At 43.9% G+C, this 17,362-nt stretch overlaps 1 protein-coding gene across 1 annotated transcript in view; it reads left to right on the forward strand.

The window, feature by feature from the left end:
* Window positions 1-16,972, forward strand: part of RPUSD4 (RNA pseudouridine synthase D4) — a 63,614-nt gene extending 46,642 nt beyond the window's left edge. The window contains exons 4-7 of the mRNA XM_069244413.1: window positions 10,097-10,190; window positions 10,419-10,569; window positions 12,542-12,639; window positions 12,799-16,972. Of these exons, the coding sequence (XP_069100514.1) occupies window positions 10,097-10,190; window positions 10,419-10,569; window positions 12,542-12,639; window positions 12,799-13,017 (562 nt within the window). The 3' untranslated portion in view covers window positions 13,018-16,972. The remainder of the gene's footprint in view (window positions 1-10,096; window positions 10,191-10,418; window positions 10,570-12,541; window positions 12,640-12,798) is intronic.
* Window positions 16,973-17,362: the final 390 nt, after the last annotated feature.

Below are 17,362 nucleotides of genomic sequence, written 5' to 3' on the forward strand. Positions count from 1 at the left end.
TAACAGATGCTTCCATGACAGGGTGGGGAGCACACCTCAATCAACACAGCATCCAAGGACAATGGGACGTACATCAAAGAAAGTTTCATATAAATCACCTAGAATTGTTAGCAGTATTTCTAGCGTTGAAAGCATTCCAACCAATGATAACCCACAAATACATTCTTGTCAAAACAGACAACATGACGACAATGTATTATTTAAACAAACGGGGGAACACACTCGACACAGTTGTGTCTCCTAACACAAAAAATATGGCATTGGGCAATTCACAACCACATTCGCCTAATAGCACAGTTTATTCCAGGGATCCAGAACCAGCTAGCAGACAATCTCTCTCGGGATCACCAACAGGTCCACGAATGGGAAATTCACCCCCAAATCCTGAACACTTACTTCCAAATTTGGGGAACACCTCAAATAGATCTATTTGCAACAAAAGAAAACGCAAGATGCCAAAACTTCGCATCCAGGTACCCACACCGGCAATCTCAAGGCAATGCTCTATGGATGAATTGGTCAGGGATATTTGCGTACGCTTTTCCCCCTCTCCCTCTCCTTCCATATCTAGTAAACAGATTGAGTCAAAACAAACTCATACTAATAGCACCAACATGGGCAAGACAACCTTGGTATACCACACTACTAGACCTGTCAGTAGTACCTCATGTCAAACTACCCAACAGGCCAGATCTGTTAACACAACACAAACAACAGATCAGGCATCCAAACCCAGCATCGCTGAATCTAGCAATTTGGCTCCTGAAATCCTAGAATTTGGACACTTAAACCTCACACAAGAGTGTATGGAGGTCATAAAACAAGCTAGAAGACCATCCACTAGACACTGCTATGCAAGTAAATGGAAAAGATTTGTTTGTTACTGCCATAATAATCAAGTCCAACCATTGCATGCATCTCCAAAAGATGTAGTAGGATATTTACTACATTTACAAAAATCAAATCTAGCTTTCTCTTCCATAAAAATACATCTCGCAGCAATATCTGCTTACCTGCAGATTACTCATTCAACTTCCCTATTTAGAATACCTGTCATTAAAGCGTTTATGGAGGGCCTAAAGAGAATTATACCACCAAGGACACCACCTGTTCCTTCATGGAACCTCAACATTGTCTTGACAAGGCTCATGGGTCCACCTTTCGAACCCATGCATTCTTGTGAAATGCAATACTTAACGTGGAAAGTTGCATTTCTCATTGCCATCACATCTCTAAGAAGAGTAAGTGAAATACAGGCGCTTACCATACAAGAACCATTTATTCAAATACACAAAAATAAGGTTGTTCTAAGAACAAATCCAAAATTCTTACCAAAGGTTATCTCACCGTTCCACTTAAACCAAACAGTGGAATTACCAGTGCTCTTCCCACAGCCAGATTCAATAGCTGAAAGAGCACTACATACATTAGACATCAAGAGAGCGCTAATGTACTACATTGACAGGACAAAAGAAATTAGGAAGACAAAACAACTATTTATTGCCTTCCAAAAACCTCATACAGGAAATCCAATTTCAAAACAAGGTATCGCCAGATGGATAGTAAAGTGCATCCAAACCTGCTATCTTAAAGCAAAGAGAGAACTGCCTATTACACCAAAGGCACACTCAACCAGAAAGAAAGGTGCTACTATGGCCTTTCTAGGAAATATTCCAATGACCGAAATATGTAAGGCAGCAACATGGTCTACGCCTCATACATTTACTAAACACTACTGTGTAGATGTGTTATCTGCACAACAGGCCACAGTAGGTCAAGCCGTACTAAGAACTTTATTTCAAACTACTTCCACTCCTACAGGCTGAACCACCGCTTTTGGGGAGATAACTGCTTACTAGTCTATGCACAGCATGTGTATCTGCAGCTACACATGCCACCGAACGGAAAATGTCACTTACCCAGTGTACATCTGTTCGTGGCATTAGTCGCTGCAGATTCACATGCGCCCACCCTCCTCCCCGGGAGCCTGTAGCCGTTTAGAAGTAGATCTTGAACATTTGTACATTTGTAAATATATTACATTAAACCTTCATTTTGTACATACATATTTATTCCATTGCATAGGCACTATTATTAGCATACACAACTCCTACCTCACCCTCTGCGGGGAAAACAATCTAAGATGGAGTCGACGCCCATGCGCAATGGAACCGAAGTGGGAGGAGTCCCTCGGTCTCGTGACTCGAAAAGACTTCTTCGAAGAAAAACAACTTGTAACACTCCGACCCAACACCAGACGGCGGACTATGCACAGCATGTGAATCTGCAGCGACTAATGCCACGAACAGATGTACACTGGGTAAGTGACATTTTCCTTATCTTCTGCTCCACTGAAGTTACCCTCTCACACCTTAGAAAGATTGGTTCAATGTTGATTGGAGTAAGAGTTTGAATTCTGAAGAATGCTTGTATTTTTTTTTGTTGTGTCTGACTTCCCACAAGTGCCTCTAATGTGTATGAATATTGACCATCAATGACATTGTGTTTGTTTGGATTTCAGGAAAAGAAACTGGTTAAACAATTCAGAGACACCCTTCGCTAGAGGCAGGGCTCGATTTGCTTACTTTCTTTTAAGAGGTTGGGGACCAGTAGACTGTCGATAAAATCTCTTGCTGAGACCTGCTGAAGATGACACTGCACTGCCTATGGAGGTGATCTAGAGGAAGACCAGCCTAAAGTTTAAGGGACTGAAAGTCTACTTTGACATTCCAACTAGGATTTAGCACCCTTGATCCACATTGTTCTTTAGCAATCCAGCTCTCTAGAATTGCCCAGAAAAGCCAGGAATTGCCCAAACATCACTCAAGTTCAAGGAGCTTCAATTGCACTTTCCAAGACAACATATGTGGTGAACCTGTATGGTCACTAGCGTCCCTGGTACCCTAGGTAACCACTGGTTTCTGCAGTACCCATCCCAGCCGTCCTAGAGATGCCATTGTTCGGAGTCCCACTCTGAGTTGGTCAGCTACACTTTTCTTTTAGCTTTATGCCATAACCACATGATCAGACAGTATATTCTAGCACTATCTAGAGACTGCTTTATTACAATTATAGTGTCATAGTACGAACCAGCCATTCACTTGTCTCCTTTTTATACACATTTTTTTAACCTCAACAGACGTAATGCACAAGCCCTCTTGCAAGAGTGCTTTATAAAATAGATGGGACTCACTGTTAACTCCCTTCTCAACTACGATCTCCCCTATGCTAGGTTCCTTGGTAGGATGTTATCACATATATGTCCCAGCTACAGAAATACCTTAAATAAAATAAATAAATTCAGCAAAACGTTAATGCAAAAGATGGGCTCAGTAACAATAGTTACTGAGCCCATTGGAATTATATATTCAGCACGAACAAAGCTGGTGAGTGGTATACCACCTGGAGATTTCACTTACTGCACGCTGGCAAACACTCTGTGTGGAATAATGGGGAGGAAATGCTGACATCAGCAAGGATTTTTTTTATTAACCTTTTTATTAAGCACCTGATCAGTATATCTTACAGAATGTTGATTGTTTAACAGCGCTTTTAGCAGCAATGGACTTGCAGGTCGGTCTAAACAATACAATTAGAAGAAGATGCATTTCACATATTGACAGTGCAGCATTTAAATCTGAATCCTATCCCAGTGGCAACTTCCGATTTCATATGAGACCCTCTCCCTGTATTTCAACCAATTGCCCCGTATCTTCTTCAATTTGTGGGGACAGCACCTACTTTGATATATAAATTGCTCGGCCTGTTGGCACCAGTCTAGATCAGCCTCCCAATCTTCAAGTTTAGGTGGTCTGTTGACCCCCCCCCCCTAAGTTTTTGCTATGTTTCTTTTGGCCATTCTCGCTTCCAGTGTCAGCCAGATTTTTGGGCATCTCTGCCACCCTCCTCACCAGTCATTTGTAGTTGGGGCCACTATGCTTCTAAGGGGACCATGAGGCCAGACAGTGAGGTCATTACTTGCGTCGCCGCCTGCCATTAGTGCTGAATGAATGGACATTCCCAAAGTATATGGTAGAAGGTCCCTACCTGCCCACATCCTCTAGCACATTGATCTGACTCAAATCTACCCAGTTGGAACAGCAACGTCCAGGGGTAATATGACCTGTGTAGTATTCACAATTAAGACAAAATCTTGCCTGAATGGCCACTTCTTGGGAGCTCTGTATTGTCTCTACCCAGTCTTTGTCCTCCAGCTGTCCTATATCTCCCTCCCAGGCCTCTCTCAATGAATCCAAAAGGTCTGGGGAGTTGTTCAGGAGCTTCTTATACGTTAGGGAGACCACTTTTTGCGGTATTGAGTCTAGAAGAAGATGGTCTTCCAGGCTGTAAAGACTGCGACAGTTGCTCTCTCAATACGAAATGCCATTTCAACACATGTCCTAGTTGTAGGTGTCTATAGCGTTCAGTCTCCACCATCCTATATTCGACTCATAGACTCTCGAAAGTGATGTAGGTACTGTTTTTCCAGATGTCTCCCAGGCAGCCAATCCCTATATGTCCCCATTTGGTAAACCCCGTAAGCCTTACCACTTTGTGCAAAAGGTCGCTGTCCCATAGGGGACCTATTGGCCTCCCTCCAGATTCAAACCACAGTTTGAGTGTGGGCTGGTAAGGTCTTTTCAATCGCCCATCTAAAAAGCAGGGGCAGGTAATCGGTTCCCCATGGAGGCCCTGTCTACCGTGTAAGCAGCCTGAGTTCTGTCTGCAAATACCCAGTCATTGATCACAATCAGTTGGGACGCCCAGTAATATTTGCACATGTCCAGAACCACCAGCCCCCCCCCTTTGTAAATTCCCCGTTGATGTTTGCAGAGCATGATTCTAGAGGTACCCCCATCCCATAGTACCTGGCATATTTTATGGTCTACTTTATTAAAGAAGTTGGAGGGTATTTTGTACTGGGTGTTTTGCAGTACGTATAGGAGCCAGGGCAGGGCCACCATTTTAAATAAGGTAGCTCTGCCCATGAGGGATAATGGGAGCATGCACCAATGCATCACGCCTGCTCGTAGGCAATCCAGATGAGGGTAGAGGTTTCTACTTAGGAATTCCACAGGCTCTCCTGCAACATTGATGCCCAGATATCGGAAAGTGTCTTGCATCACTGTCACTCCGCAGCATGATGCTAAGCAGTGAATGCCACCAGAAAAGGGAAATATAAGGGATTTGTCACAGTTTATTCTGTACCCCACGTATTCCCCAAAGATGTGGAAGATATGGAGTAGCTAGTCCACTGTAAATCTGGGTGTCGTAGCATGTCGTCAGCGTAAAGCGAAATGCATTCTTCCCAGTCTCCCCCCCACCCCCCCCCCTCCAAAACACCCTTAATTAGTGGATCTTGACGGATCCAAATTGCAAGAGGCTACAGTGCCAGGGGAAATATCGGGGACAGTGGTCAGCCCTGCCTGGTCCCCCTATGGCCGGGACCAGGTGTTATAAACTCAAACTCTGGCAAGCAGATCTTAGAATAGCAGTTTTACCCAGTTACAAAAGTTAGGGACGAACCACAATCTTGTTATGGCTGCAAAAGGTAAGGCCACTCCACACTGTCAAAGGCCATTTTGGCATCTAACGAGAGCAACACCGCCAACTCGTCCTCACAAGTGGCTGTTAAGTGGAGCATGCCATATAAGCGCCGGAGTTCAGTGGCGTACTCCTACAGGGCATAAAGCTGGATTGATCAGTATGAATAATAGTGGTTATCACTTTCTGCAACCAGGACGCAAGTGACTTAGCTAGCACCTTCGCCTCCGCCTTGAGGAGCAATATTGGGCGATATGACCGACATTCATCTGAATGTTTGTCATTCTTCGGGATCACTGCTTTTGTGGACAATTGTATGTCCTCTGGTAGCCTGCCCTCCTCCTTCGCAGCTCAGAACATGTCTAACTTAGGGGGCACATTTAAATAGTTCATAGTAGTCTGCAAATGCACTGGCAATGTCCGCAATGCCCTGTTATCATCTCGAATTTCTAACACCCAGTTACGTCCCCTATTTTGTTTATCCAACCATGCAATAAATTTGCCAGCCTTGTCCCTAAAGACATATGGTCGCCGTTGTGTCGCCAGCACGTAGACACAAGCTCTCTGTTCAGCTAGGTCTCTTAATTCCCGCTGCTTAAGGTTCAGCTGGAGACACTGTTGGGGGTCGTCTGTCACTCTCTCTCATAACGAGGCCTCCAGAACAAGGATTTTGTGCTCCAACTCAACCTCCTGGAGTCTACGCTCCTTCTTCTTACTTCCAGCCAAACTCTGGATGTGTCCCCGGGTCACTGTCTTAAAGGCCTCCCAGGGGACACAGGGAGACTTCCCTGCACCTTTATTTTCAAGGAAGTGTTAGTCTGTCCATTCTCTAACTTTGTCCCTAGTGGCTTTTTCTTTTAAAATCCAAGGGTCGAACCGCGCAGGTATTTGGGGTGTTCCACTGAGGCCAGTCAGTTGTACCTCCACTGGGAAGTGGTCCAAGATGCCCTGCGCCTGGAGACTGGCACCTGAAATTTGGGGAATGGAGATAATTTATTTGGAATCGACTACCATGGGCGGCCTAGATAGGCATGTACTGTCTATCGCCATGGTTGTGGGCTTGCCAGAGGTCGAGTAGTCCCAGGGCATCCACAAAGGTTCTAAGTGGGCTGAGATCTCCCGAGACCTGCAGGCATTCCCTATCTAGCAGCGGGTCCATATGCTTGTTGAAGTCACCCAGTAGTATTATTATGCTGGGTGGCATCTGCAACAATCTGTCACTTAGGCCAGGGAGAGTCTCACCATGTAGGCGCAGTGGCACATATGTAGAGCATATATTGACAGTGACTCCCTCCCATGTACCTGTGTGGGCCACAAATCTTTCTGAGGATTCATGCCATGTAGTTCGTGTGATAAAGGGAATGGAGTTTTTAAATAGGATTTCCACCCCCCTTGAACTGGAAGTGAACCCAGCATGTGCCGCTAAGCTGTATCCCATTCGGTTTAGAGCTTTACAACAGTTCCCTTTGAGGTGCGTCTCCTGAAGCAGAACCAGGTCAGGGGCGTGCTTACGAAGATATTGCATTACCGCTGTCCTTTTTATTTTGCTGCACAATCCATTGATGTTCCAGGACAGGATTTTTAGGGTGGGATCAGTGCTTGCCATGGTTCCCTCAAGGCAATTAGAGGCCCCACAACAGCCCTCTGCCGAATTAGTGTAAAAGTGATGTTACACATAGCTACCTCCCGCCATTGAACCTGTCTTATAGCACTGAACAAGCAGGGCAGAAAAAGGAACTTGAACAGGTCTATCTGAAACTGATAGCTCATAGAGGAACAATTCAAAATCAATCCTCCGCAAACTCTCTCCAACCTGTTACCCCGCAATGTAGGCTCAAAACTGCCCACCACCCAACCTGCGGAGTACCTGTCATCCCTCCATAACAACACTGAATATAGGGGTAGGACCGCTCAACCCACCCAAGACCGCCATATTTATAAGTTTACTATATTAGTCCCATTTGTCAATAATTAAGCTTACCAATCGTCTTGATACTTTAAGTATATGAAAACTGGGTCCCCGTCTCCCCAACCCCTACTCCTAGGCAGAGAAGTGTGGGTTCCTGTCGTGCAACCACCAGTGTCAGGCATTGTTAACCCAGCATTTCTACTACTTTCCCTTCACACATCTTTCTGAAGTTCAACTTCTGTGTTGGGGCCTTTTCCGGCAGGCGATGCGTTCGGAGGGGGATTCCGCATCTGGTCTCGCCAATGTCCCCTTTTGTGTCGTAGGATGCCAGGCCTCCAGCCAGTCCCATGCTTCCTCTGGGGAGATAATGTACCAGTATTTGGCCTCTGCCACCACTCGTAGGCAGGACAGGTAGAGCATCATGTATTTCAGTTCTTTCATCAGTAGTGCCTTTTTAACTTCATCATAACTGCAGTGATATCTTTGTACCTGCAGGGTGAAGTCAGGAAATATTCTCACTGCTTTGTTTTTGTAGTGCAAGACACCAGCCGTGTGTGCCGCCTGGAGAATTGCATTTCTATCTCTGAAGTTGAAGACTCAGGCTATAATTGTATTAAGTGTTAAGGACAAAGTCTTCCATGAAGAGCTCAGCACTCGGCCCCTCAGCCCCTTCAGGGACCCCAACCACTCTGATGTTGTTCCTATGTGCCCTCCCCTCCTGTTCATCTAATTTAGCGGTCACTATATTAGTCTGTTTAGTCAGGTATTGCACCTGTTCCTCCAGTTGCCTGTTGGTGGATTGCAGAGCGGTAACCTGTGTCTCTGCAGTTGTAACCTTGTTGGAAAAATGAATTTCTTGAAATCTGCCTTCAAGGGTGTAACGTCTATTGTCACCATGTCCAGTTTTGGCTCAAGAGTGTCTTTGAGGTCTTGGATAGCCGCCATTATCTCCCCCAGGGAAGGCTCAGGGGCAGCCCCAGGAAGCGAGGGCGACCCCTTGGTCTCTGATGATGATGACATGGCCACCGCATATTTGTTCATTTTGTTGATCTCTGTCGTGCTTGTGTGCTCGGGTTGACTGCTAGACCCCTTGACCTCTTATATGGCTGTTGTTCTAGCTCCAATACAGGGGCGATGCCCTTCCTGGGCTGCGGCCCAGATTCTTTATTCAGGTAGCTATAAAGCATTTGGGGGGAGCCTCAATCTCACTGCCAGTGTGTCCCCCACGCCCACCTCGATGTTAGCCCTGAGGGAGAAAATGTCTTATCTCTTATGCAGAGCATGCACAGGGACAGCTGGCAGCAACAGGCTGGATATACCCTCACTCAATGTTACACTTCCCTCCTTTGACTGGTCTCTATTTCATTCTTGCCAGTGCACCTTATAATCTGTCTCAGCCCAATTTCTCCTGACGAGGAGAGCCTAGGGCCTGTCCCCCTTTTATTAATAGCGCCCCAACTCGGGCACCATATACCGCTGCCGCCTCCAGTGACAAAGGCAAGCTCCAAGTGCTCCCAGTCTCACCCTCATATTGCCAGGCAGGTAATAACTTGTAGTCCCTCGGGGCCCCGCTACTCACAGGTTGTTGGGCACATGGTGTCTTCCCGGGCCTCATGTGGCCTTCACGGGATGTCCATGCTTCAGGCATTCAGTGGGGAGCCCCCCTTTGATATGGGCCTCCTTCCCCTGTTGCAGACACTTTAAATCTGGCCCCCGGGTGCGACCACGTGTAGCGGTGGGAGGCTGGATGAATGGAGAGACAGCGGCCACACTCCCGGCCCCCGCCTCGCCTTGCAGGATTACACCGCCGAGTGCAGCACTTCCTCAGCTTCGGCAGGCAGTCACCACATTTGTTCTTCTCTAGCCGGGCTGCCACTGCCTAATCGTGTAGGCTGCGTCCTGGCAGGCTCCAAGCCGCCCACCCCGTCTCACTGGTTTGCTGTCTCCATACAGCCTCTGAAGGACAGCAGGCGCCTTGCCACACCGCTTTAGTTGTTGCGCTTGCCTCGACTTCGGAAACGGGTGGATGTGAATGGATATTGAGAGAGATGGAGGGGATTATTGGGTGGGTCGCGCAGAGCTCCTCTAAGGAGCGGCCATCTTGGGCATGGTTTGGCGACGCCTGCCTCCAAATCAGAAAGGTTAAGTCCAGTTTCTGCATATCCACTACTGTAGAGGGACTCCTTGTTTCCAGTATTCCAGATAGCATAATCCTTGTGTAGCTTTGGTTGACTTTTAATTTTAACACTGTGCTCCATAAGTCTTGATTTTTTTAGTATTTAAACAAGGCATCAATATGCTTTCCAGAAGTGCTATAACTCTGCAGTGATTTAAGTTGTTGTCACCTATAGTGAGCCAGATTCCGTTTTGTTGCCTATGTTTGTTTCTTTGCAGTTTCACCAAGATACTTTATCCATATGAGTTGATGTGTAACACGTCAACAGCACCTTTCAACACAGAAGTAGTTTGATATTTAAAAAATTGCTCTCAGTATGAATGATATTCTCTGTCTGAAGCCAAAGCTTATTGTGCAAAGGGGAATTGTTTCTAACAATACACAACAAAATGGTTCTGGATGTGATGAGTACATGATACCATATCAGGATGTGTCATAATGCCAGGTTGCCTTTGTTTCCTGCATAGGGCATTGAGCGTTGGAGTACCCATACCCTCTGAGGGCATCCTTGAGATCCCAATTCTGGAGAAGGAGGTAAAGGGTCAGCAGCCACACTACAAGGTGAGCATAGAGTGCACTCTTTATTCTACTCGTTGTGCACTGAATAGTGACGCCCAAACTTTAAACTAGCGCTGCCTCACAACTACCTTTTTCGCACTGTGTAGTGATATCTGGGGGTTTTCCTCACTCTTTTTGTAGTGCACACTGACTGGCACACAAACATTTCTTTCAGTTTCTCGTTACAGTTGGTAATTCTGTTGTTGACCTGTCTTTTCCTGCCTCTTCTAGATGATACTGGCACCAAACTATAGAGTTTCTAGCAGTGATGGGAAAACAGTGAAGACACGTCTGAAGCCTGGAGCGCAAGCTGCAGTCACCAATTACCGGGTATTGGACAGTCTGGGGTCTAGTGCCCTTGTGGAGTTACAACCAATTACAGGTGATCACATAGGAAAGCTGTGTGAGATTGGGTGCACCCACCACAAAATGTATCTATCTATGTCGTAGTATTGTGAGGTCTTATGCTCCAAGCTATTTACTCAAAATTATAATAATTACCAATGACTGCTCACACACCAAACTAAATTGAATTTCAGCACCTCAATAACAGTTTTATTATCTCTCAATCCATTGGTATTGACATTGGATGTATAAAATGCTAAACTGTCATACCTGGGATGTGATCTGAGTGTGTTTGTATATATGTTATTTGCCTCAGATATTTGGTTTCAGAACTTGGTGATCGGCCTCTGAAGTCTGGCTTCATTACCTGTTAGGGAAGATGTGTTTTTTTTTTTCCCCCTTCAGTGCGGTATGAGTTAGCTGGGGCTGCATGTTTCCAGAGGTCATAGCTGTTGGACACCTTAGGTGTACTGAATAAAACAAATCTCAAAGTTATACAAGCAGACATAAATGCTTTTGTACACAGTCAGTATAAGAGGAAGTGTTAGATTCTGATGTTGACTGCAAGGGACTGTTATTAATCTGGTTTCCTTCCAAAGGAGCAATGTTCTTTACATTATTTTTAATTGTTGTAGCCTTTAGTTTGAATTGCATTGATCAGCAAATAGTGTTATATAAAATAAAATGTTTCTAACTATTAAATTTTAGTTATTTTGGGGGTTCACCGTGCTCTCACTGTGAACCAAATCACCTCTGGGTGTAAACAGATTAAGAAACAAACAAAGGACCGTTGATAACTCCAATTTGCAGAGTGGTACGAATAGGCTATCTATAAGGTGATGGTAAATACAGAAACATTTCTAGAGTATTGTAGTAAATTAAATATAAGGTCTTGATGGCTTTCTCACAAAGAGATCAGCATTAGTAGGGATTTCTTTCAGATGTACCACATGCACAGTGAGGTCATGAAAATAAATGAATATGGTATCCACTTGCATCTCCCTACTCAACTTTGTTCCAGCTTTATTTTTTGTTGCTCTACTTCGGAAGCACCATTTATACTTAGGAAGGTCTTTGTATTTATTTGAGAACCTATTTGGAATATTCAACCCATTGTGCTCTTCTTGTAAGAGGTTGGTGTCCCAATAGTCCTCTATCTCTCAGGTTTTCATGTAAAAGACATATTGCCAGTTGAATAGAGTTTTGTGAAAATACGTGTTGCCCCATCTGGTGGCTTCCTCTCCGTGCTGTTATTCAGGCTTGTGTTGTAAAGATCCGCAGCATGATAGATTGCCTTGCAAGTATGTATTTTCCTTGAGGTGATCTACAAAGAAGCCACCTTGGCTTTATGCATTGGACCTTCACCTGGTACACTACATTCACTCTGGTCATACTTACCCCAATAATGTTGAATGTGTGCGAAAGGCCCTCACTGCAAGAAAGAAGGGGATTCACACAGTTGTAAGAGAGAAGGTGGTATTTGGGGGGAGGGGGCGGCTGCCAATGGAGTATGTAAGAAGGAAACTGATAATACATGATTAAGATAAATAGTTTGGTATTTCTAGTCCTTGCTGCCTGCCCAAAGTAGCTTTTGCCAATGTCTGTTTGAGAATAACGTTATGATAAAGGAAAAGAAGTTAAGAAGGGGTAGGTTAGGCTGAGTATTTGCTCATAGGTTATGCTACAAAGCACATAATCTGGGGACTTTTCTCTGTAGTGGACACCCCAGACGTGTGCAAGAAATGGAGCTCAAGAATCAGTCATTTACTTGTTATTTTTTTGTTACACTCAGGGGTTCACCTGCCTTCTTTTTCTCTCTTTCCAAGTCATCCCTTCTGTGCAGTGTGTGCATTGCTAGTGCTGGATCTGTTCAGTTCTGAAACTCTAGTACCTTAGTTTCTGCTTTGTATGTATGTACACATGCTCACTTATGTAAGTATTCTTATCCACTTCTTAATGAAGATTGTTTAGCTTCAACTGCGTACTTTCATTGTAATCATTTTCTTTAGGCATCAAGCACCAGCTCCGAGTTCACATGGCCTATGGATTGGAATGTCCGATTCTGGGGGATCATAAATACTCTCACTGGGACAAGCTGGCACCTCAGGTGAGATTGACAGGATGATGATCCCTGGTTTTGGAATTATAGGAACTTGGTGGCATACTCCTCTCAGATTGGAAGGTGGGAATAGAAGTGGGATAGCAGCTATGTTCTTGTGAACGTATATGGATGCTGGCTCTTATTCAGCTTTTTTTGTGTCTGCAGAAGCTTTCAGAAAGTACTCTAAAGAAGCTAGGACTGGAGCAAGCAAAAGTCCGCTATTTGCCACTTCATCTCCATGCCCGACAGCTCTGCCTGCCAGGACTGCAAAGCAAAAAGGATATAACCCTAGTGTGCAAACCTCCCCGATTTTTCTTGAGAACATTGGAGAGACTCAAACTGACTGCCCCAAAAGGAGCCAGTGTGGCTGATTCCAAGGAGTGAGGTCTGAGCAAAGCACTGTCTGAAATGAAGGCACTGCTTGGATTCCGAAACCGCCTTGCAAAGAGCAGTGAAAACGTATCTTTCTCCTCAGTATTTGCGTAAGTGATGACTGAACCCTCACTGTAAGAGTGAACATCATATCTGCAGCTCACCTCACATGGAGTTGCTGTGCGTGTTGTGACTTCATGTTTTCTGTTATGATTCATCTGGTATGCATTTGGGATAAAAAAAAGATATCAATGGTTATAATAAACTTTGGGGGAGAGGGGATGGTGATATGTTTAGGATTTTGGCCTGATATCTGTACCATACTACTCTGAAAGGTGTTTTGAAGTCTTAATTCACCTTTTGAAGAGCTCTGTTTGTAAAGTTTGATCTACTACAACTACTATATCAAAGAGCAGTGTCATCAAAGCCAGAGTGAAAGATCTTTTTTTAAAAACACCAGTCTGTAGTGTCCCTAATGGTACACTTCAAGGTTATATGCTTTATACTTCTCTTTATCCATTTATTTTTCATTGTCTGTTTATGCTTAGTCAGCATCTCCCCCATCCAGACCTCATCCCCCCACCCTCCACCCCCTGTAAACACTTCTAAGGAGAGGTTTCCTTGTCATTGTTCTCATTGCTTTCAGGAAAGCATTTACTCATATCTGTCATGGGTCTCTGTTTATTATTATATTATTACATAACATGCTTATATATATTAAATCATCATTACCACCAGGTAATGAATGCCAGACCTATTATCCCTGTTAGTCACAGTGTTCCTTTCATTCTTGGTTATCTTCACCCCGGAAAAGGATGGTTACTGCATATGGGATGCACTGAAACCCCTTTAAAAATCCTTGTGTTTTCGTATATCTTTTTTTCTGTGTTTAGTTTATGTTCCTAACTGATGGAAATGAAATCTTGTTATTGTTTGAGGCTATTTTTTATGTTGCACAGTTTTGTATTTTCAGAGTCTTCGAAGTGTTTTACACACAAATGTCATGGAAAAGTTTGAATTGAGAAGGCCAAGAAGATATAGGGTAGTAGGAGTCCAAGACCAGTGCTAAGGGGAAACCTGCTATGGCTAGACATCACACCCTTTCTGTCACTGCACAGAAGCGTTCCCACTGTCAGTGCTTTGCAGCAAGTTGATTTCCCCCATTAGCCATAGGATTTTGGAGTGCACTGACCTTTTTATTAGTTAACGAATGCACTAGTTCCTCATTGTATGTCCCCTTCACTGGACATGTCCTAGCATTGCCCATTTAAGAACAAGATATGTTGTATTGGAAGAGAATGAGATGATAGACCCTGTAGAGATTGGAACTAATTAGAATATCAATAGAACTGTCCAAGAGAGGCTGATGCGTTAACATGTTGTTGAGGTCTTGTGATCATGGTTTCAAAAACTACATCATTATGAGAACTGTGTCTTTATCTCAAGAGATTTTATCTAGGGGTCCCTCTGATGTATATTGTCAAAGCAAATGGACATAAAATATAATTTGTAAATTGTATAAATCTTTTTGTAAAACATAGAGCAGCTTTTCATAAAATTGTGGAGTTAACTGCTCAGTGTGATCATCTCTCTATTCTGTGAGTATTCTTGTGTGGCTTTTCACCAGTGTGTATTGCAAATCTGTGAAAATATTGCCTTATTGCTTCATAGCTTTATGTCGCTGCACCAGACACGGTGATGTGTGATTTGTATGTACTTTAATGCATAGCTCTAGGAATTGTTTTCTGCCCATTTAGTCCACCAACATTTTTGGGACCATCAATGTTGCGCACCAGTATTGTGGGAGGCTGCAAGATTTGCAGCAGCCCCCTTGGCATGCTTTTCTGGGGCCTTATGAGCATGACTCCAGAAGAGAGTAAGCATGTATTCAGGCACTCCATGGAGATGGAGCGTATACTTTGGGGCTCTGGAGAGTGGAGACTACTTGTGGCTAGGACTATGACTGCATTTTGTACCCTGTAGAAAGTGAAAAAAGAGTCAAACAGATGGTTTTGGAGGAAAATTCTTTATTTACAGTTTTAGGCTTATGTTTTTAGTGATTGCATTTGAATATAATTATTGTTACCAATAATTTTAATGGTGATACACTGGTAAATCATAACAAGTGGTTATTCTTTTTAAGGTTGATAACACCCTAACATAGACATTTGGGCTTCCTTATATATATTAATAATAATATGGGGACCCCTCAACAAAGCCAATAGACCTGTTTTATGCCTATTGGCATCCCTTAAATTATGATGTTGCATCTGGTATAGGTAGTGGGTATTTTGAGTATGGGGTTCAGCAACCACTGGGGTGTAATCTCATATGAGGGCGTCATCAAAGATATTTCCATCTACCAGGTATATTTAAAGAAAAGGCCCTAAGTTTTTGTGGTTGTGTGCCAACAAGTGGTGATTGGTAACCCACACCGCCTCCCTTGAGTGGGCCTTGACTGCTCTGCTTCGCTAACCTGAGAGAGTCAAGTGCTACAATGGGGTACTTGGTTCCCAGTAATAAGACAATTGTGAACCTATAACTTGTAAAGGGATCACTTCCTTGACCTTGTTTTGCACTCTTTGCTCCAAACACAGATAGTATCTCCTTTGTGACATGCTGAAAATGCACTAAGGGTACCCCTAAACATGGGACTGGCTGCTGATTATACAGGAGATGCAAGCTGTATCTCTCTGCCACACCACAGTGCTCTCGATGACTCAAGGGCTTCCAGCACCATTTATTTTAAAGTTTTAATGGTTGCAGCGAAGGGCTAAGTAGGTGTCGACTCACTGGCTATATATGAGAATACGAGCAACAAGCTGTATTTATTTGGGCATCATGCATTTACACCTGACCGTGTGGACTTGGCAAACAGCCCTCTATATTTATGCATGATATGGCAGCTTACGCAGATCTCACACCTTTCCCAAGGCTAGATATACTTCTAGTGTGATGCAACCCCGGAAAGGTTTTTTGTGGGTATAACCTATAAACAATTGCTGAAAAAAGAGGCGAGTTGGATTAATTGTCTATTTCATAACCTAGAGAGCTTGGTTCTCATCTTAACCAAAAATTGTTTGATTCTGCTCAAATCAGTCTTATCTCTTTGTGCCTCAGTTTTCATTTGCTTATTAAAATAAGCAGAACTTACAAACAACTAAAGTCTAGTAAAATGTACAGAAACGCCTAAAAGTGTTTTTGTGTGCAGTGTAGTTAGGCACTTTAACTCCCTAATGTGTTCGTTGTTGCTGCTTTGTGTGTTTCGAGATGTGCTTTGTACAGCTTATGTTCTAATTCGTATAGCTACATAATGCGCTGTAGACAGCACGATTTCATTAAAAACGTGCACATGGCCATCTAGTGCCACCGGTGAGTAGATAATGAATGCCAGTCCCAGTGGGTGCATGTGTTTTAACCGGCTCCTTGTCCTAGCCAGGCACATGGATAAAACACAGGAACCCATCAAGGCATGTGCTTAACTGCTCACCATTTCCAGCGACTACCAGGATACAGTGCGCAGATAAACACCAACACCCTGGGAGTTTTTGTTTTCCATCTCTGCCTAAACCTGGCGAGTAACTGAGAAAAGGTGCGCAGATGGAAAATAAGGAGCTGTATACCTTGCGCCTTCTCCCCTTTGCCTCCAGATTTGGCAGCACAATCTGTTGCAAGTATTTATTGTTGAAAAAAGAAATGGCCTTTGTCTCCGTCATACATCCTTTGTTACCCCTCCAAATTGCAGTTCAGAAAACTCTGGTCGCCAGTTTACCACAAGAGAAGTTTACAAACGAAGAACCGCCAATAAGCCAGAGGGAAATATCAGCATTTGTTTTGCCACTACTGGACTGCCTGGGCAGGGGCACCTTAGCCAGTCCCATTCATAGTCCTGCAGTACCGGCTCTCATTTCCATTTTTCCGTTGAATGTGATTCCGATTAATAAATGTGCATGTATTTTCAAAATAAGACTTGTCTCTCTTACTAGTAAAAACACCGGCAGCTGCGTTAGACAGTGCTTAAGAAACGGAGAAGCCTAACAACCTCTTGTGAATGTGGATTTTTGTCAGCAGTGATATAAAATGGATGCCACTGTTTTTTAGTTTTGCCGTGTTTATGAAGTGTGATATTAAAGACGGATGTTAAAGCTGCAATTGCTTTTCGGCAATGGTGAAGATCACTGTATGTCAACTGCTGTCATATTTGTAGTCAGATGCATTATAGAGAACAATTGTGCATTATAATCTCATGAAAGGTGCTGCATGGGGTGAAATTACATACCTTCTGCCTCAACCCCTCGATATTTAGAAGGAAACCATTGTTTGGCCTACACGGCAGATTGTGGGTGATCATGGGTAC

The sequence above is a fragment of the Pleurodeles waltl genome, chromosome 7 (assembly GCF_031143425.1).
Source record: "Pleurodeles waltl isolate 20211129_DDA chromosome 7, aPleWal1.hap1.20221129, whole genome shotgun sequence".
Lineage (NCBI taxonomy): Eukaryota > Metazoa > Chordata > Amphibia > Caudata > Salamandridae > Pleurodeles > Pleurodeles waltl.